The 23,721-nt window shown below is 45.6% G+C and overlaps 2 protein-coding genes across 2 annotated transcripts in view; both read left to right on the top strand.

The window, feature by feature from the left end:
• The first annotated feature begins 4,107 nt into the window (after window positions 1-4,107).
• RRS1 (ribosome biogenesis regulator 1 homolog) lies at window positions 4,108-6,736 on the top strand. Its single transcript, XM_040261315.1, has one exon. It carries the CDS (start codon window positions 4,842-4,844, stop codon window positions 6,075-6,077), a length of 1,236 nt encoding a protein of 411 aa, XP_040117249.1. The 5' UTR covers window positions 4,108-4,841; the 3' UTR covers window positions 6,078-6,736.
• Window positions 6,737-8,281: 1,545 nt separating this feature from the next.
• The window catches only part of ADHFE1 (alcohol dehydrogenase iron containing 1), a 33,139-nt gene continuing 17,699 nt past the window's right edge, over window positions 8,282-23,721 (top strand). Inside the window, exons 1-9 of the mRNA XM_040261314.1 lie at window positions 8,282-8,386; window positions 11,080-11,117; window positions 13,038-13,084; window positions 14,862-14,915; window positions 15,162-15,316; window positions 15,629-15,825; window positions 17,841-17,918; window positions 19,162-19,267; window positions 23,081-23,233. Of these exons, the coding sequence (XP_040117248.1) occupies window positions 8,331-8,386; window positions 11,080-11,117; window positions 13,038-13,084; window positions 14,862-14,915; window positions 15,162-15,316; window positions 15,629-15,825; window positions 17,841-17,918; window positions 19,162-19,267; window positions 23,081-23,233 (884 nt within the window). The 5' untranslated portion in view covers window positions 8,282-8,330. The remainder of the gene's footprint in view (window positions 8,387-11,079; window positions 11,118-13,037; window positions 13,085-14,861; window positions 14,916-15,161; window positions 15,317-15,628; window positions 15,826-17,840; window positions 17,919-19,161; window positions 19,268-23,080; window positions 23,234-23,721) is intronic.

The raw sequence follows: 23,721 nt of genomic DNA on the forward strand, positions 1-23,721 counted from the left end.
GTAAGTAAGGCTGTGCTGCTGTTGCTGCTGCTGCTAAGTCAATTCAGTCGTGTCTGACTCTTAGTGACCCCATGGACTGCAGCCCACCAGGCTCCTCCGTCCATGGGATTTTCCAGGCAAGAATACTGGAGTGGGGTGCCGTTGCCTTCTAGAAAATAGCTAAGATGGAAACTAGGATAGGACAGAAGTATCTAGAAAGCAAGTAAAAGGAGCAGTATCATGCCATGTGAGTAAAAAGAGTAGTTTGGGGTCAGATCATTGACATCCAAGACCAAGAACAAGATAGAGGAGTTTTTGAGGAGAAGAGTGATTTGGCTAAATCTGTGAAAGATAAATCCTCCAGATGAGCTCTAAGAGAGCACGGAGGCAGAAAACTGCTAGGATGCTCCAGGATGGGTCTCTGGGTACTAGTCAAGGTCCTGGCAGGAAACAGGTCGCAGTTAGGCTGGGGAATTTCAGATTAACAAAGGGAATATTACAATGTGGACATGGCTTAAGGAAATTCACAAAGAATAGGACCACAATGGTAAAAGCCTTAACCACTCCTAGGCCTGCAAAGCAATTAGAGGAGCTGGGAGAGGTGCCTGCATGTGGACAGATGCCTGATTGGAGCTATGGCCTTTCAGTTAGTAATCAGCCAACCCACACCAGTCTGCAGAGGGCTAGGGACAAGCAGGGTAGCGTGGCTGAGTGGTCTAAGGTACTGGGTTAAGGCTCCAGTCTCTTTGGGGGAGTGGGTTCAAATTCCATTGCTGCCAGCTTGTCTGGGAAATTCCACGGACAGAGGAGCCTGTCAGGCTACATAGTCCATGGGGTCTCAAAGATTCGGACAGGACTGAGCATGCAAGGGAGAAACACGCCTTCATCCTTCTCTCTTCACTTGTGATCTGTCACTGCCTCCTGCTGGTTATATGCGAAAGCCAGAGCAGAGAGCAAAGGGGAGAAAGTATCTGGAGAAACAGAAGAGTTCCAGTTTAGGGTAAGGTCGTGAGGATGAGAAAGGAATAATACAGAGACAAATTTTAATAGACTGACTGGATTCATTTATTTTTTTATTTTTATTTTTTGGCTGTGGTGGGTCTTCATTGCTGTGCTTGGGCTTCTCCCACTGCAGAGAGTGAGGGCTGCTTTTCTTGGCAGTCCTCGAGTCTCTCATTAGAGTGGCTTCTCTTGTTGCAGAGCATGGGCTCCAGTTGCAGCTCACAGGCTCTAGAGCTTGGGCTCAGTAGCTGTGGCACACGGGCTTAGTTCCTCTGCCGCATGTGGGATCTTCCCTGACCGAGGATCGAATCTGTGTCCCTTGCATTGCAAGACAGATTCTTGACCACTGGACCACCAGGGAAGCCCAACAGACTGGCTGAATTTAGAGATGAGAAGAGAAAGGCCAAGGATGATATCATAGTTTCAAGCCTTACTAGACTAGAATAGATGATTACATTACTGAGCCTGGTTTTACTCATTGTTGCATTTCCAAAGCCCAGAACAGTGTTTTGGCCATAAAAAACTTCTATAAACATTTGTTGGAGGGGGAAGAAAAGGTAGTTGGATGGATGATGGAAGCACATTTTCAGGAAGATGATGGGTTATGTAGTCTTAGACATACCGAATTTAGAGTATGGTGGAAGGGCCTAGCAGGTGATCAGAGATTAGAGTCTAGAGCTCTGAGAAGGAAAGAGGAAAAGATGTGCCTCTAAGAATCATTTGCACAGCAGTAGCGGCTGACACAGTGAGAGTGGATGAAATGGCACTGCGAGTAGGTATACAGAGAAAAGAAGAGGGGTCTGATGACCAAACTTGGGATCTAGCTGCATTATGGGACAAAGAAGCAAAGACAAAGGGGAAAACCAGTAAGAGGAAAAGACAGCATGTACAACCCTTCGCCATACTATTATAGCATATTCACGTATATCTGCACATCCCTGGCAGGTGCTCTTTCTTAATACTGCACAATCTTGCCCAACGTAAACATGATCCAAACGTGAGCTGCCTCAATAAGATTAATATTTCTTAAAGCTCCAAATCCTTTACTAGTTTTGCTTACCTTGACTAGAACAGCCAACATTAATCCTTTTTTAATTTAGAAACTAGGCTTATTCTTTCAAACCAACATGCACTGAAAACCTGTTATGTATCCAGTGCTAGGCTCAGCAAAGTGAAAGTAAAAATCAGTTTCCATTCATCAAGGAAATTAAAATTTACTTGGATTATAAAGAAACATAAAACAATTCAAGTTCAATGAAGAGTTGACCTATATGATTCAAACCAAATAGCATTTCATCCAGTGAGAATTCATACCATTCAACGTCTATCTACACCTGCTGTTTTTTTCCCTAACTCAAAAGACTGACAAAAGAGCTCTATTCTACATAGCTGTACTTCCTGTTAAAGACTTAATCATGCCATATTGTAAATTTCTCTTAACCTTTCTTTCTTCTCCACTGTTCCATAAGGTCTCAGTAATCTTTGTATCTAGTGCCTCAAACATGGTAGTCATTCAAATGTTTGTTAAATGAATGAATGAATCTAAGCCAAGCCCAGAATAGTTATATCAGTGTCCTCAACACTCTCCTATGGCAAACCCCAAGAGCTTTAAGGTCCAAGGAGGTTACCTAATAAGACCTATGACCTGGCCTCAGCCCCATGGGATGACTGGTATTAAGGTGTTGAGTGTTAAGGCAAACACTCAGAAAATCCCCAGCAAATCCTAAAATGCTTTTAAAAAAGAGGAAGAAAGAACATTAGAGCCAAATTCCTGAGGCACAAATTGCGGTCAAGAAATGTTTGCTGAGTGAATGAACAGAGCAGAGCTGAGAAAAGTCAATCAGCTCAAGAAGAGCCCAAACTTAAGGAGCAAGTATGACAGGTGTGTGTCTAAAGCCCTCTTTAGCAAACACTCAAGTGAATCTATTTCCTAATTGCTATAATGTCCATTTTTATGGGTTAATTCTTCAGCTAACCCCTTCTTCACTACTCCCAGTGAAGTGAAAGTCACTCAGTCGTGTCCAACTCTTTGCAACTCCATGGACTATACAGTCTGTGGAATTCTTTAGGCCAGAATACTGGAGTGGGTAGCCTTTCTCTTCTCCAGGGAATCTTCCCAACCTAACCTACTCCCAACTTCCCATTAAAGGAAAACAAAACCTGTCAACCACACAAGCAGCAGTGCCTCCAACTGACTACAGCTATGGCTTCCCTGGTGGCTCAGATGGTGAAGAAGGTGCCTGTAACGCAGGAGGCCTGGGTTCAGTCCCTGGATGGAGAAGTTCCCCTGGAGAAGGGAATGGCAACCCACTCCAGTATTCTTCCTTGGAGAGAAGCCCAGTAGGCTACAGTCCATGGGGTCTCAAAGAATTGGATTCAACTGAGCGACTAACACTTTGACTTTCGTGGCTTCCCTGGAGGCTCAGATGGTAAAGAAGCTGCCTGTTGTGTGAACCCAGACCCTAGTTCGATCCCTGGGTTGGGAAGATCCCCTGGAGAGGGGAATGGCAACCCACTCCATTATTCTTGCCTGGAGAATTCCATGGACAGAGGTCCATGGAGTTGCAAAGAGCTGGAGATCACTGAACAACTAACCCCTTTCATTTCCATTCATCACTAAGATATTTTGTTAAAATGAAAGTTCTGAGTCATAACATCTGGGCTAAGGCCAGAGATTCTGCATTTCTAACAAGCTCCCAGATGCTGCTGGACTCCTGGTCAACAGACCACACTTTTTCAAGTATCAAGAGTCTGGAAGACATTGCAAAGAATATGTATGTAGTCTTAGAGCCAGAGTTTAGATCTCTCCTGCTCCCATACTTCCTGGCTGTATAACCTTAGACAAGTCATTTTATTTCTCTGAGTCTGCTTCTGTCATCAGTGGAATATAGTGAATAACAATAGCCAACACTTATTGAATGCTTACAATGTACCAGGAACTAATGATTCATATTCATCAACTTATGAATAGCACTTAAGTTAAACAACCTGACCAATGTGGGTACAAGAAACCCAGATCTTATTCTAGGTAGCTTGATTCAAGAACCTGGTGTTTAATCACTGTTTAAGACTGCCTTTTCAGCAGAGTTCCCAGAGCCATGATGAGAATTAAACAATAACTGGTATTTAGCTCACATTTATTGAGCACTCATATGCTCAAGACTCCAGTGTAAGCTCCCTCGGGAGCATATTAACTCATTTATCTTCACGGCAGACCTGGGAGGTAATATTTGCAATCCCATCTTACAGATTTAAGAATAGGCACAAACAAGTTACACAGCCGAAGGTCAAACACCAGAGCGGTCAAGGTCGGAACCCAGGCGGTCTAACAGCTGAGCCCCGCGCTCTTCTGCCATCAGCCAGGAGAGAAGGTGGCCCCGGGCTCCGGAGACCAGACTTGAAGTCGCCAGGATGGGGGCACACCCGCGCCCCTTTAGGGCGGTCTAACAGTCAGACCCGCTCGCTCCCAAAGAAAACCAAGTCTCCGCCTCCACTTAGCTTTCTGTACATCCCCGGGTGAAGTGCCCACACCCGGGGACACACCATGAACAGGTGTCAGGGCTCTGGTGAAAATGACTGCCTAAATATCTTGAGAACTGACTTTTACACACACTAAAACTAACAGTCTCTCCGGGACCCCCTTAGTCCGCGGCCCCCAAACTTGCCCAGCTCTCACAGGACCACTCCCTCCCGCAGCTGCGTCCTGGGAGCCAAGGTCCCAATCAGGCCTCGGAATTCGTAGATTCGGCTCCGCCTACCTCCAGGCTCCACCCCAAAGGCCGCCTCTAATCTCATCTGCTCTCTAACACCGCCCTCTGCCGGCCGTTCCTCGGGTAGCCCGCTCCTTGAGCCCCTTCCGGATGCCCCGGAAGCCGAACTTTCTCTTTCGGGTCGAGCGTCCGGGAAGTCGCACGTGTCTGTGGTGCCGCGGCTTTAACCCTTGTAGGAGGAAACGTGACTGGAACTGTCTCCCAGAGGTAGCGAGCCGAACCGGAGCCATGGAGGGCCAGAGCGTGGAGGAGCTGCTGGCAAAGGCGAAGCGGGACGAGGCAGAGAAGCTACAGCGCATCACGGTGCAGAAGGAATTGGAGCTGGAGTTCGACCTGGGTAATTTGCTTGCCTCTGACCGGAACCCCCCGACCGGGCTGCGGCACGCGGGACCCACACAGGAGGCCGAGCTGAGGGCCCTGGCGCGGGACAACACGCAGCTGCTCATCAACCAGCTGTGGCAGCTGCCTACCGAGCGCGTGGAGGAGGCGCTGGTGGCACGGCTGCCGGAACCCAGCACTCGTCTGCCGCGGGAGAAGCCGGTGCCCAGGCCGCGGCCGCTTACTCGCTGGCAGCAGTTTGCGCGCCTCAAGGGTATCCGTCCCAAGAAGAAAACCAATCTGGTGTGGGACGAGGTGAGCGGCGAATGGCGCCGCCGCTGGGGCTACCAGCGCGCCCGTGACGACACCAAGGAGTGGCTGATCGAGGTGCCGGGCAATGCCGACCCCATGGAGGACCAGTTCGCCAAGCGGATTCAGGCTAAGAAGGAACGGGTGGCCAAGAACGAACTGAACCGGCTGCGTAACCTGGCCCGCGCGCACAAGATGCAGCTGCCCAGCCCGGCCGGCATGCACCCTACTGGACACCAGAGTAAGGAGGAGCTGGGCCGCGCCATGCAGGTGGCCAAGGTCTCCACTGCCTCTGTGGGGCGCTTCCAGGAGCGCCTGCCCAAGGAGAAGGCCCCCAGGGGCTCTGGCAAGAAGAGGAAGTTTCAGCCTCTCTTCGGGGACTTTGCGGCGGAGAGAAAGAGCCAGTTGGAGATGCTGCGAGTGATGAACAGCAAAAAGCCTCAGTTGGACATTACGAGGGCCACCAATAAGCAGATGCGAGAGGAGGACCAGGAGGAGGCGGCTAAGCGGAGAAAAATGAGTCAGAAGGGCAAAAGAAAGGGGGGCCGACAGGGTCCCGGGGGTAAGAGGAAAGGGGGCACGCCCAGCCAAGGAGGGAAGAGGAAAGGGGGTTTGGGAGGCAAGATGAATTCCGGACCTCCCGGCCTGAGTGGCAAGAGAAAAGGGGGGCAACACCAAGGAGGAAAGAGGAGGAAGTAAATTTCATCCTTGGACCTTCTCCTAAACCAAGAACTGTACTTAATGCTAAGTTCTAGATACAGTACCCAGATGCACAAGATTTGGCCACTGCCTTCATTGAGCTTGAGGTTAAAGGGCCAGGTTTACCCTCCTCTGAAGATGATATGTAAATGCTGGACTGGACAAATTAATGTATTTCCCACAACCAAAACTCTGGCTGGAGATTAAAAGTTATATGTAAGAACATCTGAATTAGGGAAAGAATCTGTGAAAACTAGGAATGAGTTTTGCTTTTAAACAGCCTTTTTTTTTCTCCCTCTTTAAACTTTGGATGGGGTTTAAGGGAGAGACTTAATAGCTGGTTTCTGCTTTATTTTGATGACAAGTTTGTGTATTTATCAAAGCATGTGGGAACAGAAAGTTTACATTTTAAGTAAAACCAATGACCTGGATACCTGGTACAGATTATTTTCATTTACTTTCTAGAAAACATAGCAGTTAAATTATGATTTCAGCAAGACCACTTTTATTAGAAAAACTCATCCTGCTTTCGGTGTCAGATATAATACTGAAAGTGTGTCTCTTTCAAAAACAAAATTTGATGCTTTTCAACACTGAAAACATTAATTTGCTGTAAATGATAAATTTGGGCCTCACTAAATAATGGTAATAATCCTCAATCTCAGTTTTTTTTTTTAATGTTTATTTATTTGGTTGTGCTGGGTCTTAGTTGCAGTATGTGGGATCTAGTTCCCAGACTAGGGATTGAACCCAGGCCCCCTGTATTGGGAGTGTGGAATCCTGGCCACTGGACCACCAGGGAAGTCCTAATCCTAATTTTATACTTAAATCTTTATCAGTATTTATATCCCAGATTTTTTTTTTAAGCTTCAAGTGGGATCTGTTTGGGGAAGAGAGAAAGAAACCTACAAAATCCTTACTTGCAATATTACTACTATCTTTTGATTCATTTGTCAAATTGACCTGCTGCTGCTGCTAAATCACTTCAGTCATGTACGACTCTGTGCGACCCCATAGACGGCAGCCCACTAGGCTTCCCGGTCTCTGGGATTCTCCAGGCAAGAACACTGGAGTGGGTTGCCATTTCCTTCTCCAAGGCATGAAAGTGAAAGTGAAGTCGCTCAGTCCGGTCGGACTCTTGGCAACCCGATGGACTGCAGCCCACCAGGCTCCTCCCTCCATGGGATTTTCCAGGCAAGAGTACTGGAGTAGGGTGCCATTGCTTGAGCTGATCTAATTAGCAGGTGAAACATTTACAGTTATCCTGGATGTCTTTCCCTAACAGATTTCAGTAACTCATCTTTGTAAAACTAAATACCTCCTGAAAAGGATTCACAGTATACAGATCTAGAATGGGGGGCTTTTCTGCTGTTGTTATAGCTCTGGGGAGCCACCCTACTCTTGCTTTTTGGTCGGACACCTGATAGGAAATTGAGAGTTTGTCTCATTTTTCCATTGTTGTCCAATTTTTATATGTTACTTCTAGAAATTGCTATGAAGACGAAATTCCGATTTCATAATAGGTTACTAAAAATACAGATGTTCAACTTACTGTCTCATACCTTCTGACAAAGTTGAACTGTGCCATCACTGATCATCGTTTCCACTGGAGCCTGGAGCACTTGGTGCTGTAAGCCCTCCCTTCTCATGTAACCATGGCAAGTTTTAACCGTTGATTAAAAAAAGAAAACATAATGGTATCCTGAACAGCTTCTTCCAAACCAAACCGTTTACAGAGCATTTAACACCTTTTAAATTCTCAACTGTCTGGGATTTTTTGTTGTTTTGTTTGGGAATTTTTCTGGCTTTTGTTTTGTGACTTGATCGAGCAGTTGCACACAAAACTAGTCTTGTTTAAAAAAAGGGGGGGGGGTTGCAAAGTTCTTATTTACTGTTAAAACAAATTTAAATGCAGTTGTGTTTATTCTGAAAATACACAAGGCAAAAGAGCATTTTAAAGGAGCGGGGTGGCGGGGGGCGCTGCCCTTGTTTCTCCCTCCCCCACGTCCTTGCCTTGTGAAATAGAGCGTTTTATCTAGACAGGAGAGCAGACCAAAACCCTACGGAGCAGTTACCTGTATAGCAATTTCGAACTTGGACGATGAGACTTTGCGGCTGGGGCAGCCGTAGCTTCAACTAGTGGGAAAATGTTCCGCAGCCGAGCGCTGTGGCTGGGGTGGGCGGAGGAGAAGCGGAGGCCGGGATTGGCCGGCGGCGGAGGGGGCGTCGCCGCGGGAGGAAGACGGCTCAGCCATGGCCGCCGCTCGCGCCCGGGTAGTGCACTTGCTGAGGCTTCTGCAACGCGCAGCGTGAGTGCGGGGCCGGCCGGACGGGCGGGCAGGCAGGGGACCCTAGGGTGCGGCCGAGCCCACGGAGCCCCCGGGGAGCGACCCGCCCGGGCCCGCGCGTTCTTCCTCGGATCATTTTCCGGGACGCGGTGCCGCAGAGCGCGGGGGCCTGGACTCCGCTGTCAGTGTGCCAAGTAGCCAAGCAGCCAAACGCAGCCACTTGTACTTCTCCTGATCTACCGTTGAAACTAAGGTCGAGAGAGGAGAGCTCCAGGTCCCAGTCGAGGCAGACAGCAGACAGCTTGGCACAAGCTGTCCAAGACAAATGCATGTATCCAATCAGCACATACTGGGTGTATGGTAATGCACCAGAAACTATTCTAGGTGCTGGGGATACAAGGACAAGAGGCTTTAGATCAGTTTAAAGTTAGCAGAGAATTGCATGAGGGGATAGCAGTGAAGTTAGGCATTGGTTCAGTGGTAGCATTCTTGCCTTCCACATGGGAGGCCTGGGTTCTGATTCCTGGCCAATGCAATGTCCTTATGTTGGGGCTTCCCAGGTGGCACAGTGGTAAAGAAATCTCTGCCAATGCTGACACAAGAGAGGTGGGTTTGATCCCTGGGTGGGGAAGATCCCCTGAAGAAGGAAATGGCAACCTGCTGCAGTATTTTGCTTGGGAAAATCCCAGGGACCCAGTCCATGGAGTCACGAAGAGTCGGACATGACTTAGCCACTGAGCACGTGCACAGGGGTGAAAGGGGTCTGTGCAGGACGCAGAGGACAGAGGATGCAGGAGAGAGGGAGGGATGTGAAGACAGAGGTGAACCGCAAAGGGACCCAGCCACACATATACATGTATACCTTCTCCCCCAAACTCCCCTTCCATCCAAGTTGCCACATAACATTGAGCAGAGTTCTATGTGCTTGTTATACGTTAGATCCTTGTTGGTTATCCTTTTTAAATACAGCAGTGTGTACATGTCAATCCCAAACTGGGTTGCGGTGGGGGGAGGGGGTGGCGGGATCGGGGGTGAGGGAGTTGATGATGCAGGAGAGCAAAGGAAGAACTGTTGGTAGTGATGTTTTGAGAAGCTGAGCAGAGCTGAGATTTAGTGTGCAGGGGAGAGGTTGGCCTTTGCTAAGATACGGCCAGTTTATCAGTGATACCAGGAAGGAAGTCAAAATAATTGTGCCAGACCCAGAAGGTGTGTAGATGAGAGCCTGGCTGTAACTTTGCAGAGTTCAGGAGGCCAAGGAAATGAAGTCAGCAGGATGTGGGTGAGGAAGAGAGAAACCAGAGGGTGAGCAAGCCAGAGAGGAGAGGAGGGTGAGAATTTTAAGCATGAAACTCTTAACTGTGATGACAAGGTTCAAATAAGGGGAAGGCTGGGACATACGGGACAGATGGAGGTCCAAAGAAGGCAATAGGGGGCGGGATTCAGACCACAATTGAGGAGTAGAAATGATGAATTGAGGTAGCCTGAGAGCTTGGAAATTATATAACAAAAAGAGAAGCAGAGTATCCTCCCACAGTGTCGAATTTTCCTTCCCTTTGAGCCCCTCTTCTTGTCCTGGAGGGGCATAAAGCAGCGAAGGACCTAGAAGGTAATGCCAAGTGAAGGACAACCCTGGGACCCTGCATTATTCGGTTTTCTCCGAGGGAGCCTGCAGATGGCTCAGGCCCTCCGGGATGCTCCAGGAGAAACCCTTACACGTGGCGCTTTCTGCTGCGCCCACCAGATGGCAACCTCTACTCACTCTGGCGACTCACACCCGACCACGCCCGTGTTCCCTTAATTCAGTTTTTGAGATCTTGACCATCATTGAGTTTAACGCTTTTCCTTCCTTCCCCTTTTCCTTCTGCCCTCTCCCCTCTCAGATGTTTTCAGTCCAAGTCTGCAGTCGGCGGGGGGCGGAGCGGGGTATGCACGCGCTTAGCTGCGGGACCCACCAGGACAGGGTCCCGTGGGCAATAGAAACACAAACCCTTTTGCGAAGCTCAATCGGATGGCGGTCAACAGAACAGGAAGCCAGAGAAGGGACTGACCAAGGGCTAGGAGGCGACCAGGATGTGGAAGTCAAGGGAGGGAACCTCTAGAAAGAGGAGCACAGAGGATATCTGTAGAGGAGCGGACTGAGGTGAGGGATTGAGGAGAAGAAGGTGACAGGTGTGATCTCGGTTTAGGGGGACACGGAGGGAGGGTCCGGGGAGGGGACGAAATCCTGGAGCCGAGAAAGCCCGGAGGCGCCACGTGGTGACCAGAGGGGGCCTGCCGGCCACTGAGGGCTTCCAGAGGAAGCAGCCCAGAGCCTGTTTGAACACCCTGAAGACAATGGGAAAATGCAAGGAAAGTTCGGGAGGAGAGAGGTAGGGTCTGAGGTGCGAGTCGTTAACACTAGGTCAATTTGGCCAAAGCTCCTAACCTAGTAAGAAGTGAGACCTCATCTTAAACTTTATTGTAGCCCAGGAGCACTCATCTCAGTTCCCCGCGGCATTAACTGCTGCTTGAATAATTCGCAGAAGAATGATCCTACAGTGCTGGAAAGACTGAGTTGGCTTTTTGTCCATGGTGATTTCTGGCTTTTTCTATTGTGCAGGTGTCAATAGCTGCTACTTTGAAAGCATCTTAAAACTAGAATGCAGTGTGTGTTACTTTAAAACTTCCTAGCTTCAGATTTTCTGGTTTCACTATATTTTTTTCTGATTCCCTAGATGCCAGTGCCCGAGTCATTCTCATACTTATTCTCAAGGTAATAATACATTTTGTGTTTAGCCACAATTTCAGTGTCCACATTTGGCAATGCATTTGGACAAAGTCAAACCATGTGAGAGGAAGATTGATGCAGATGATTGCTTTGCACTTGAAACTGGTAATATGTGGTTCTAACTATCTGGAGAAGGATCGGCAACCCACTCCAATATTCTTGCCTGAAGAATCCCATGGACAGAGGAGCCTGGTGGGCAAGAGTCCATGGGGTTGCAAAAGAGCTGGACATGACTGAGCAACTGAACAACAACAGTTCTAATTATGTCAGCTGAATGTATGCTACTGATTATGTGTTTGGCTCGAATATATTTTTAATGCTATTTATAATGTCTTTCTTTCTGAAATAGAATTATTTGCCAAAGCTAAAAATGGTAATGCAAATAGGATATTAGGATGGTCTGAGTTCATCAAACAGAATTAATCAAGATGAAATCTTCGAAAGGTTCTAATACATTGCAAAAAAAAATCTAAAGAACAGTGTGGTTCCCAGGAGTAAAAAAAAAAAAAAGTATTGATGTTTAAAATAACACTATTTCTTAATAATTAAAAATGACAAAAGTTTTCAGTTCCTACAGACATCTTAATCCTTACCAAGTCCATTGTCCACAGTGAACAGCAGGAGCTCACTGTAAGTTCAACATGTCCCCAGAATGTCACATGAATTATACTGACACAAAAACTGATTTTGCCTCTTAGGAGAAAAGGTCACATCCTAACAGTGGTAAGGGATGAAAAAGGAGCCTAAGCAGAAACTCACCAAGAAGCTGATTGGGAGTAGAACAGATAGAATAACTAACCAAGGACTATTTCCTGCCATGAGAGTGACTCATTCTTTAGGACCAGCCAAGGGACCACCCCAGTCTTTAATAGCCATCCACCAAGCAGAAGCATGCCATGCCTTTTTAGCCCTCATGGACACATGCAGAATTTTGTCTTTAGCTGCTTTTCTGCAATTCTTAACTTAGTTTCAACAACAAATCAGTAATGTTTCCTATTTGGGGCAATAAAATTAGTAATTTAGAGAAAGATAATCTCAGTGTTTTCTAAGATCCAGTTTATGTCTTTTCCTAAATTTTAGTTACCGGAGTAACAGACAATTTCTTTAAACCCTATCAGTATCAAAGAAATTTGAAATATGATTAAGGATACCCTTGCCCTCTACCAAAGGTAGATTGTTATCCAGTTGTGGTCTCTTTTCTTTGTCTCATTAAAAAAAAAATGGTAGTGAAAATTGTTCTGTAAACTTTTTTTCAATCTTATGACTGGCCAAGACTGATAACTATAAGTAGATGAAAACAAAGATAAAATCCACGAAGTAGAGACTTCTTGTTCCAATAAGACAAAAAAAAAAATTTTTTTTTTGCCAAAATTAAATCTGGCACCTTGCAAAGAAATATCCATTTATAAAAATTTTTATTAAGTTTCCCAGAGAAAACTTAATAGTTCATAGGCATAAGCTTGAAAAATAAGTGTAATAAGCACCCTCCATAGAGAGAAGTTTTATTTAAATAATCACAGTTATTAAAGAAGTGTAAGCAGGACTCTAATGAATGAATTTACTAATAGTTGTTCTCTAATAATAATCAAACTCCATAGCGTCTAGAGGATTTTTTTATAGCAGATTGTTACTCATTATGTTTTCAAAAGTATATTTTAATTTCAATAGAGAAAATATTTTAAATAACTTTATTTTCACAGTCTGCATCAAGTTAGCATTACATTCTCTTAAAATGCAGAGTTTAATTTGAATTGAATAGGCAACAATGAAACTGAGAAGTGTATTTTAAGTAAGGCTTCAAAGGAAATATTTATATTCACTGCTGAAATCCCAACTTACTATCAAATAACAATATCTTTGCTCTGTTTCTAAGGCCTACTCTGATGCTAACTTTTGTACTTCTAGCTCCTGGACTTTCACCTTCTGGGAAAACAACAGATTATGCCTTTGAGGTAGATCTAATTATTCATTCTTTTTTAAAAATATTTATTTCTGTATGTATAATATTTGGCTGCCAGATCTTCGTTGCACATGCAGGATCTTTATTGCAGCAAGTGGGATCTTTTTTTAGTCAGAGCATGCAAACTCTTAGTTTTGACATGTGGGATCTAGTTCCCTGACCAGGGATTGAACCCAGGCCCACTGCATTGGGAGAGCAGACTCTTAGACGCTGGACCACCAGGGAAGTCCCTATTCATTCATTCTTTTAGGAATGACCTGAAAAAATACAACCAGAGTATTTCCCTAATGCATTACTATCTCATTTGAAGTCTGTTATTAATTGATGTTCCCTAACCTTATTGTTTGATCAGCACCTATTTAGCAAAGTATTTTGTCAGGATAATGGAATATAAATATTCTGGTAACACAAGTAATGCCTAGAATACTGTCTTCTGTACACCCATTAAAACAGGACAGATTCCCAGTTCTACAGACTCCATCTTATATGTTGTATGATGAATCTTCTTTAGTTTTGTAACTGTAACAACCCCCAAAGAGGTTCAAGTAATCTTTGAAGCAGGAATAAAGGAACAATTAATTCTGAGGAATTTTTTTATCACACTGTGATTACATAATTATATGTTAAATCTCTATCTCCTCCTAGTTCAAGGATCATAAATTAAAATGTGACCAGAGGCCTGACAGTTAATCATTCCAGGCGCAGACTGGGAGGATGGGGCTGAGTTGGCTGAGAGCACAGGCCCATCTGAAGGATGTGATCTGCCCGTAGCCCCACTTGGTTGCTGCCACACTGGATTGCAGCCAGTACTGCCTGACTGAGGTCTTCCCAGGTGGTGCTAGTGGTAAAGAACCCACCTTGACAATGCAGGTGACATAAAAGACGTAGGTTCGATCCCTGGGTAGGGAAGATCCCCTGGAGGCAGGCACGTCAGCCCACTCCAGTATTCTTGCCTAGAGAATCCCATGGTCAGAGGAGCATGGGGTCTATGGGGTTGCAAAGAGTCAAACATGACTGAAGCACCTTAGTGTGTATACATGCTGCCTGATTATTCAAGAGAGATAGAAATCCAGATGGTCCCACTGTTTTGTTTTTTTCCTTTAATTGGATAATAAGAGTTACTATCCAAACCAAAAAAAGAAAAGAAATCTAAACATAATATGGATCAAACAAAGCATATCTTCAGGCCAAAACTAACCTATCATCCATCAGTATAAAAGCTCTTCTCCCGGCTGTAAACTATGAAGCCATGTTTGTCTTCTTCATAGCTGTATTACTAGAGCCTAACACATGCCTGGAACATAGCAGACACTCAGCAGTGTTGGTTAGATGAAAGGATGAATAGATGGAAAGACAGATAAATGCATGCAATGGGGGTTGGAAAGATGAATGGTTGGATGAGTGGATGAAGGCATGAAAAATACACAAAGACAACATTAACATTGGAAAATAAGATACTGAATAATTCATTTAGGTGTGGAGGCAAGAAGAGGCAGGCATGTCAAGCTGAGGAAACAAATGAAGATTATGAAATGTTTGGGAAAAAATACGTAATTCTAGTATATCTGGAAGGAATGTTTGCCTAAAGAAGTCTGATGTATGTGAGGCCAGTTGGGGTGACTTAGAAGGCCATGCTGGGGCGACTTAGAAGGCCATGCTGGGGCATATATACTTTATTATCTAGACAATGAGGAAGTGTTTCAGAGTTTTAGAAATGAAATAACCAACTTTCCAAACACCTGTCACCTAAATCTTTTATTTTTCCTCAGATGGCTGTTTCAACTATTAGATATGGAGCAGGAGTTACAAAGGAAGTGGGCATGGCAAGTATTTAAGATTTCTACAGTCTTCTACTATAAATGTCACATATATTTTACAACAAGCACATATTAACAACTGTTGATCCTTTGTTTTAATCTCATCTGATCTCAGAAACTAAGCAGAATCAGGCCTGGTTAGTCCTTGGATGGGAGTCCTTTATTTTGGACTTAACGTTAATTTTGTGAGATGTGTCTATTACATTTCTTGTGCAATCAAACTTAACTTATAAGTTATTTTTGTTATTGTAGGACCTACAAAACATGGGTGCTAAAAATGTATGTTTGATGACAGACAAGAACCTCTCCCACCTCCCTCCTATACAGACAGTGATGGATTCCCTAGTGAAGAATGGCATAAACTTTAAGGTTTATGATCATGTGAGAGTGGAACCAACTGATACAAGGTATTCTTTTATTGTTGTTAAATTTACTTTAAGCGGAAGCCAATACATATCAGTGCTGATTGAAATTTGCCCCAGACCTGACTGTATAGCCCTCCAGGCTCCTCTGCCCATGGGATTCTCCAGGCAAGAATACTGGAGTGGGTTGCCATTTCCTTCTCCAGGGGATCTTCCCGACCCAGGGATCGGATCCATACCTCCTGCATTGCAGATGCATTCTCTTCTGTCTGCGCCATCAGAGAAGCCCTATTTAATGGCATGGCAATTTATTTCTGGAAGTCCTGACATAATGGCATTCATTTTCCCTTCTCCAAGCTTCATGGAAGCCATTGAATTTGCCAAAAGGGGAGCTTTCGATGCCTTCCTGGCCGTGGGTGGCGGTTCCACCATAGACACCTGTAAAGCCGCTAATCTATATTCATCCAGCCCTGACTCTGACTTCCTAGACTACGTCAATGCCCCCATTGGGAAGGGAAAGCCTGTGACTGTGCCTCTGAAACCTCTGATCGCAGGTAAACACTGTCTGTTTTATTTTGCAATTGACAAAAGGCCTTAGGAAAGACATTGGTCGTGTTTAGGTGCTAAATTGTGTCCGACTCTTTTGTGACCCCATGTACCATACTCTTCTAGACACCTCTGTCCATGGGATTCTCCCAGGCAAGAATACTGGAGTGGGTTGTCATTTCCTTCTCCAGGGGATCTTCCCAATCCAGGGATCGAACTCGCATCTCCTGCATGGGCAGGCAGATTTCTTTACTATTGAGCCACCTGGGAAGCCCTGTTAGGAAAGATACAAGTCAGTAATTTTGGGGTGTATGTTTCCAAAGTTTTCTGATTTCTTCATTTTAATACAATACCTTGTTTGGAGATCAAAATAGATTCAAAATTCATTCATGTTTAAAATTCTTGTTTTCATTACTGTACAGACAGAGGCAGTTTGGGTCAATGGTAGGGGTCTGCAGAGCTCAGCTATGAAGTCACTTTTTGGAGAAGGAAGGTCAGTGTTTATAGATGCTCAGACCCCTCTCTGGTCTGAGCCCTTCTCTGTTTTGTCCCACTTTGGCATCTGGGAGTTTAAGGGGAATGTTTGCTGTCATTTCTCTGGTGTTGACTCAACCCTTTCTTCCACATGATGGCTCCTTAGCTGACCAGGGGCTTTGTCTGCCCCAGGACATGTGGCCAGTATGACCTTGTCACGCTGGACGACATCTGCTTGGTGGCAACACAGGACACAGACACGCAAACCCAAATCAGGCTCCCTCGTCTGGTCCACACAAACCTGGGGATCTTTTGGTCTTTTCTTTCCTCCATTTTATCGCTGTCAGCACATCACTGTTTAAAGCCTTACAGCTCAAATGCCCTAACTGGAAAATATCAACTTAATGTCTTGTCCTCTATCTTCCCCACTCCTCCCCCACCCCCATTGTGCTGGGGCGGGAGTGAGTTGACGGCAGATGAACGGCTTTGACGTGAACGAGGGATCAGTGGGGCGCAGCATAATTGATGTCTGGAGATTGGAACCCTGTGGTGAAACTGTGTCAGCTTCACACAGAGGGGTGATTAGTAAAGTTTAGAAACTTGACTGAACTGCAAAACCGCGGAGCCCAGCAAAGGCAGGGTGTCACTGTGCTTGCTGCCAAGGGGGAATAAAGATGTCTTTTAGAGATGGCAAATATGAGCTTTCTTCCCAGAGATGGCAAGAGGCCTGCTTTTGAATTCCAAGCTGCAGCTGCTTAAACTCTGGCCCTGGGGGAGCCCAGGGCTCCCAGAGTGCCTCCCTGTTAATACAGAAACAGATACCACATGAACACATTAAACACACATGTGCATAATACAAATGTGGATGTAGTACATCCATGCGGGGCATACATACATGTTAGCACCATATGGACATCAGGCATACCTGCTGACACAGATACAAGCATCACGCATACATATCAAGTGCACATGCATTAGGTTTACGTGCATGTTCATGTAGCCGTGTACCTCATGTGTACTGAGTATTCATGCATGAGTAATTAATGCCAGCACACACGCGTTAAAGACAGATGCCAGAAAGCTAATGCCAGCACAGGGATCAGACCTGTTCCTCACATGTTAATGCGGACACAGTCATATACATCAAGCATGTGTGTGCTAAGTTGCTTCAGTGGTGTCTGACTCTGTGACCCTATGGACCATAGCCCACCAGGCTCCTCTGGCAAGGGGATTCTCCAGGCAAGCATACTTGGGTTGCCATGGGTTGGGAGTGGGTTGCCGTGTCTTCCTCCAGGGGATCTTCCCAACCCAGGGATCAAACCCACGTCTCCTGCATTGGCAGGTCGATTCTTCACCACTAGCGCCACCTGGGAAGCCATCCACATAAAGCATACATACATGTTAACACAGATACATGCATCAAGCGAGTAGACAAGAGCAACAAAGCTTTCTTCTCTAACTTTGCTCCTTATCTCCTGAGGCTGAATTAAGTATCTCCACTGACCTTTATTTAGATCCTCTATTAAAATTAATTTTTTTGTTGTTCAAGTTCCAACTACCTCAGGCACAGGGAGCGAAACTACCGGAGTTGCCATTTTTGACTACGAACACTTGAAAGTAAAAACTGGTAAGAACTTCCTCTATAAATGTTTTTTAATTCTCTTAGCTTTCAATTCCACTCCTTTTTCTTTAATCCTAATATTTAAAATTCAAAGAGTTACAGAATTAAAGAAAGAGTATGCACATAGACACATGTTCTTTCTTTTCCCATATACATATAAGAGTATGAAGCAGCCTAATAATCTTGTTTTTGAGAATTACCTACAAAAGCAGATTGAAATGCCATGAACCAGGGCCATTTTTCTGCCCAAGTTAGTGACTGTATATCAATGAAAAATGGTTATTCCCTTTCCCAGCTTTTTTACATTCTAACTCATTTTCTTTGAGATGTGATTTTTTAACAATAAAATGTATAATTTTAAGAATCTGGTTTGATGAGTTTTGACAAATATATGCACACATGTACCCACCACCCTAATCAAAATATAGATATTCCCACTGCTCCAGAAAGTTCCCTCATGCTTCTTCCCAGTTAATGTCTCCAGCCCCATTCCCAAGTACCCACTCTTCTGCCATCTACCTTCTTTGTCATCTGTATCCTATCATCTTCTCCAACTCTCAGCTAATCTGGGAGAAATGTCCCTCTCCTTGAGATGGTTCAGCATCCTTCTTAAATTAGCAATGAACCACACATTTATGGTAACTTCTCTTTTTAAATTATAGTATCCTGTGACATTGTTAAAGATACTAATAATAGTAAGCAACACTTAAATTCTCCCTTACATTTTTTTTAAAGACTTCCCCATCATATTATCTAATGTGGTCCTTACAACATCTCTGGGAGGGATGGAGGCCCTGTGTCACCAGAGTCTGAGCTTCCAGTGAACTCAGAGAACTCTCAGAGAGAGAACTCAGAGAGGCACAGACATGTACCAGCGTTACGCAGTAAGTCACAGAGCCAGGACCCAAACAAGCAGTGTGGTGGTAAACCAGTTCTTTGGAGTTTTATGAATAAATAAGCCCTGAGTTGTAGTATTTGCGTGGTATAAATACTCCACTATAGTTACAACCTGGAGCTGGGACCAGATGGGATAGTGGCTTTTGTAAACTGCAGGGAGCTTCAGCTGCCCTGAAATTCCCAGGTTTCTGACTCCAGATCTCTTTCCGCTGCTCCTTGCTGCCTCCCTAAATGAGAATGAATCTTATCTCATATTTTGATTTTTTTAGGCTAATTTGTTACCCTAGAGTTATTTGATTTTTTAAAAAATCATGTCCATACCTATGGCCTGTGTTGCAAATCCCTGTCTTAGGCATTGCTTCGCGAGCCATCAAACCCACACTGGGCCTGATTGATCCTCTGCACACCCTGCACATGCCTGGGCGGGTGGTCGCCAACAGTGGCTTCGATGTGCTCTGGTAGGTACCCAGGCCCCCTGCAGGGGCTCTTTTGGGGACTTGGGTCAATGCATAGCACTTGACTGCTGAAAGCACTTGCTAAGCTCTCACTGATTACGCTCCACAACCACCCTGGCTTTGGCTATCATTATCCCCTTGCCTGGATGACAAGGCTGAAGCTGTAAAGAGAAGGTGAGGTCCTGGGTGAGTCACAAAGCTGCTGGACCGGACCAGCCACAGCTGCAACCACAGGATCAGAGAGACAGGTATGCAGCATCTCAGGCCCACAGCACCGCCTCTGCTGCACCAACCCAGGGCCCCCAGGCTGCAGCCAGAGGAAGAGAGCAGGGACAGGAGTGTCCACTTCCTGAGCTGGACAGGCTCACTGTCAGCACTTACGCGTCATCACTTCCCCACAGCTCTATGCCAGGCTGAAAAGAAAACTGAACTGGAGACATTTAGCAACTTGCCCAGAGCCACAGCCCATGTTCTCCTGGCTTTAGCTGCCATGTGCTGATGGCTCCCACATCCATGTTTCTGCTCAAGTTCTGGCCACTCTGTTCCAGTAGCATCATAGGAACCCAAGGGCACTTCACATTCAGCTCGCCCCAAAAGACTACCATCCATTTACACATGTACATTTTTTCCCCATTTTAACATCTCTGAAACCAGGGCATATCTGTATATCTGTGGCATGCAGTATGGTTTTCTTCAGTGGTACTTTTTTAAAATGGTGCATCTTATAATGCATGGCATCTTGGAGTTGATGAAATCTGACCATTCTCTCACCACCACCCCCTTACCCCTCACAGCTCCTCCTGGGTTCCTTACCCTAGTGAGCAGCAGGACATAATATGAGCTTATCCCTGGTCTCATGCCTATACCTAGCCACAGAGCTCACTCGCATCTGCTTGAATCTCTCCCCTCTGCTCCCTGCTCTCAGGCCTCATGGTCCCGCCTCAGTTCAAGCCTGGACCCAGTGCAGCAGCCTCATCATCAGTTTTCCTGCTCACACCCCATATTCCTTCCATCTGTCCTCCATACTGGCCTCAAGAAGCTTCCAGAATGCAATATGACCACTGCACACATACACACACACGCCCCTCTACCTCAGTCTCTCTTTGCATTTCCACACCTCCTGTCTAAAGCCAAGTTTCTTTGGCCCTGGACTGTCCCCAGTGCTCAGCTCTTTATCTGCTTGGAGAAGTCTTCCTTCATTTCCACTGGGGCATCCTGCCCTTGATGGAGCCTTTGCTGCCTCCCCCGCCTCCTCAAGAACCACTCTCTGCTTTGCTCCTCCCCACTGGGGGGCTGTGCGTTGCTTTGGAGATGCCCCTCTCTGCGTGCTTTCTCTCTCACTGCACTGTGAGCCTGGCGAGGACAGGACCATCTTACGGACTTCTGCATCCCTGTCCCTTAGCAAAGGGGCTGTCACGTCATAGGTACTCAGTTAACACCTGCTGAATAAAATTCACACATGCTTTTCTCACTGCATTACGCTGCCTGCCAAGAAATGGGAGAAAACTGTGTCCAACTCCATCCTGATCAATGTTGTCAGTGCTTTGGAGAGTTGTCCTCTAATAACTTGGAAATAAGGGAAATGAGATTACCCTCCCTAGCTGGGAACTGCATAATAAATATATTAATATAACAGACCAAAGCAGTCACGTGTAAGTGAATGACCCACAGACCCAGAGACTTTGCTGTCAATCAGAGGGGAGGGGAGTGAACTCGGAACAAAAGACAGTGATGGCAGTGGCCCTTCCAAGGACTGACCACCGGAGAGCACACGTGGTCGAAGGAGAAGTCTGCCCCCGAGGCTCAGTGGCCTGTACTGAAGATGGACACACCCATATATTCAGCCTTAGAAGCAGTGACCCTGGTTAGGGCTCCATGGGCCTTGTGATCATAAGTTAGCATCCACAGCTTTGACAACAGGGAGAATGGATGCCATCTAGAAGACTCAGATGTCTGTCCCCCTCAGAGGTTCTATTTTCTCTTTTCTTTTTCTTTCAAAATACATTTTATTAGTGGCATATGGAATTTAAAGTGAAGCAGTTTCTTTCCAGAGATAAAGTAAGCCCTGACAGGTTATTTAAAAAATGAGCAGATATGTCATAGCAAAAATACCGTCTCCCGTGTAAAGAGGCTAATAGGAATACTCTGCACCAAGGAAATGACTTTCTTTACCATGCTGACCACAGTGGACACCCAGTTCAGCTGGGGGAACCCACAGCACTGGACAGTCATGGACAGAGGTTCTATTTCTTGTTGGAAATCAGTAATCAGACTTCCAAATTTTATACAGTTTCCCTGGTAGCTCAGGTGGTGAAGAGTCTGCCTGCATGCAGGAGACCTGGGTTCGATCCCTGGATTGGGAAGATCCCCTGGAGAAGGAAATGGCAACCCACTCCAGTATTCATGTCTGGAAAATCCCATGGATGGAGGAGCCTGGCATGCTACAATCCATGGGGTTGCAAAGAGTTGGACATGACTGAGAGACTAATACTTCGGTGAGCTCAGTTCAGTGAATCTACCTCAGAAAGACAGATCCAGTCTTGGGCCCAGAATCCAGATACACAATGGGCAGAGGTTCAACTCTCCACCTTGGCAGGCTTGTTACCACCCCTCCGCCCCACAGACACCTCCTTACTGCTTTGCCCACATTTCCTATTTAGAACCATAAACCCATAGCTTTTGTCTACCAACTAATTCTTTTTGAAGTTCTAATACTTTGTTTCAAAAGATGTTATCTGCCTCTCACATGTAGAGGAGAGTAAACTCTCCATTCTAAGATGGAGAAGTGTAACTCACACACATAGGAGTTCCTGTTATACTGTGTTCCCAGTGAGTCACTGATCTGGATGATTATGTTTATTCCCATCTTCTGCACTTGATTAGCTAGAATTCATGGCAGGCCAGTGGGTAAAGAAAACTGATACTTTGTTCTTAAAATAGCCAACCCTGAATTTAGGGCCTATAGGAAAAAAAAGTAGATTTTTTTTCAGGCCAAGCATTAATAATAATGGTGAATGATAAACTTTACAAAGTGCTGGTACGATATGCTAAGTAATTTACATGTGTCAATTTCCACATCAGCACCATGAAGAAAGATGTACTATGAGCTATCCTCATCTTAGAATCACAAGGAGGATGGTGACTCTCCTGGCCTCAGGCCCGCAATGGGAAAGGCTGGTGCCAGAATTCACACCTGGGAGCTGACCCACTGCTCTGCACTCTTATAGGAGGCTAGTATAACTATTATGACGCTCTTTGGATGGATAATATGGTATCTGATCAAGGCAGGGTATAAAATGGTAAATATACTTTAGAAGGAGGTCATTTTTCAGATTTAATGCTTTTCTTAACACCAATGTTTAAAAATTCAACATTATAAAGATGTATTGGTACTAGAAAGGAATCAAATGTAATCCTAACACATTCTGGTCAAAAACACAGTAGTGCTGTTAATGTCAACTTCACTGCGTTGTTGTTCAGTCACTCAGTTGTGTCTAAGTGTTTGTTACCACCATGGACTGCAGCATGCCAGACTTCCTGTCTTTCACCGTCTCCTGGAGTTTGCTCAGACCCATGTCCATTGAGGTGATGATATCATCCAACCATCTCATCCTCTGTCACTGTGTTAATTTCTAAAATAAGTGATGACTGTCATGGACAAGAGACAGATTAGTGAGAGGCCTTGTGATTATCAGCACTACAAAGGCATATCCACGGGGGAGTGAGAACCAAGCATTCTGAGACAGTTTGTGATCTGAATGGAGGGAAGGAAAAAGAGGATGCTTTCAACTGTGTATTTTGACTATTCCTTGCTAGCCATGCCCTGGAGTCCTACACTGCCCTCCCGTATCACATGCGAAGCCCCTGCCCTTCAAGCCCCATCACTCGGCCAGCCTACCAGGGCAGCAACCCCATCAGCGACATCTGGGCAGTTCACGCACTGCGGATTGTTGCCAAGTATCTGAAGAGGTATGTTGTCCAGAGGGGACAGAAACAGGGAAAAAAAAAACCAGTTTCCACCGTCATGAAATGTGGCTCACTAGATCCTGAAATGTCCTGAACAAGCCTGTTCACCCAAAAAAAGCAGTCACTGTGCATACAGAAGCACCAGAGACCAGCAACCTCTGGAGGGAGCCCCAAGGGGACAGATGAAAACCAGATCCCTCGATCTAGAAAGGCAAAGCCCAGGATGGGGACAACATGGGAGCCTGATTTATAAAGGACACAGCCAGAAGGTTTTTTAGGGGGCTTCCCAGGTGGCGCTAGTGGTAAAGAACTCGCCTGCCAATGCAGGAGACATAAGACATGCAGGTTTGATCCCTGGGTTGGGAAGGTCCCCTGAAGGAGGGCATGTCAACCCACTCCATTATTCTTGCCTAGAGAATCCCATGGACAAAGGAGCCTGGCGGGCTACAGTCCATGGGGTCAGAGTCGGACACTACTGAAGGAACTCTGCA

Source organism: Oryx dammah, unplaced genomic scaffold (assembly GCF_014754425.2).
Source record: "Oryx dammah isolate SB20612 unplaced genomic scaffold, SCBI_Odam_1.1 HiC_scaffold_19, whole genome shotgun sequence".
NCBI lineage: Eukaryota > Metazoa > Chordata > Mammalia > Artiodactyla > Bovidae > Oryx > Oryx dammah.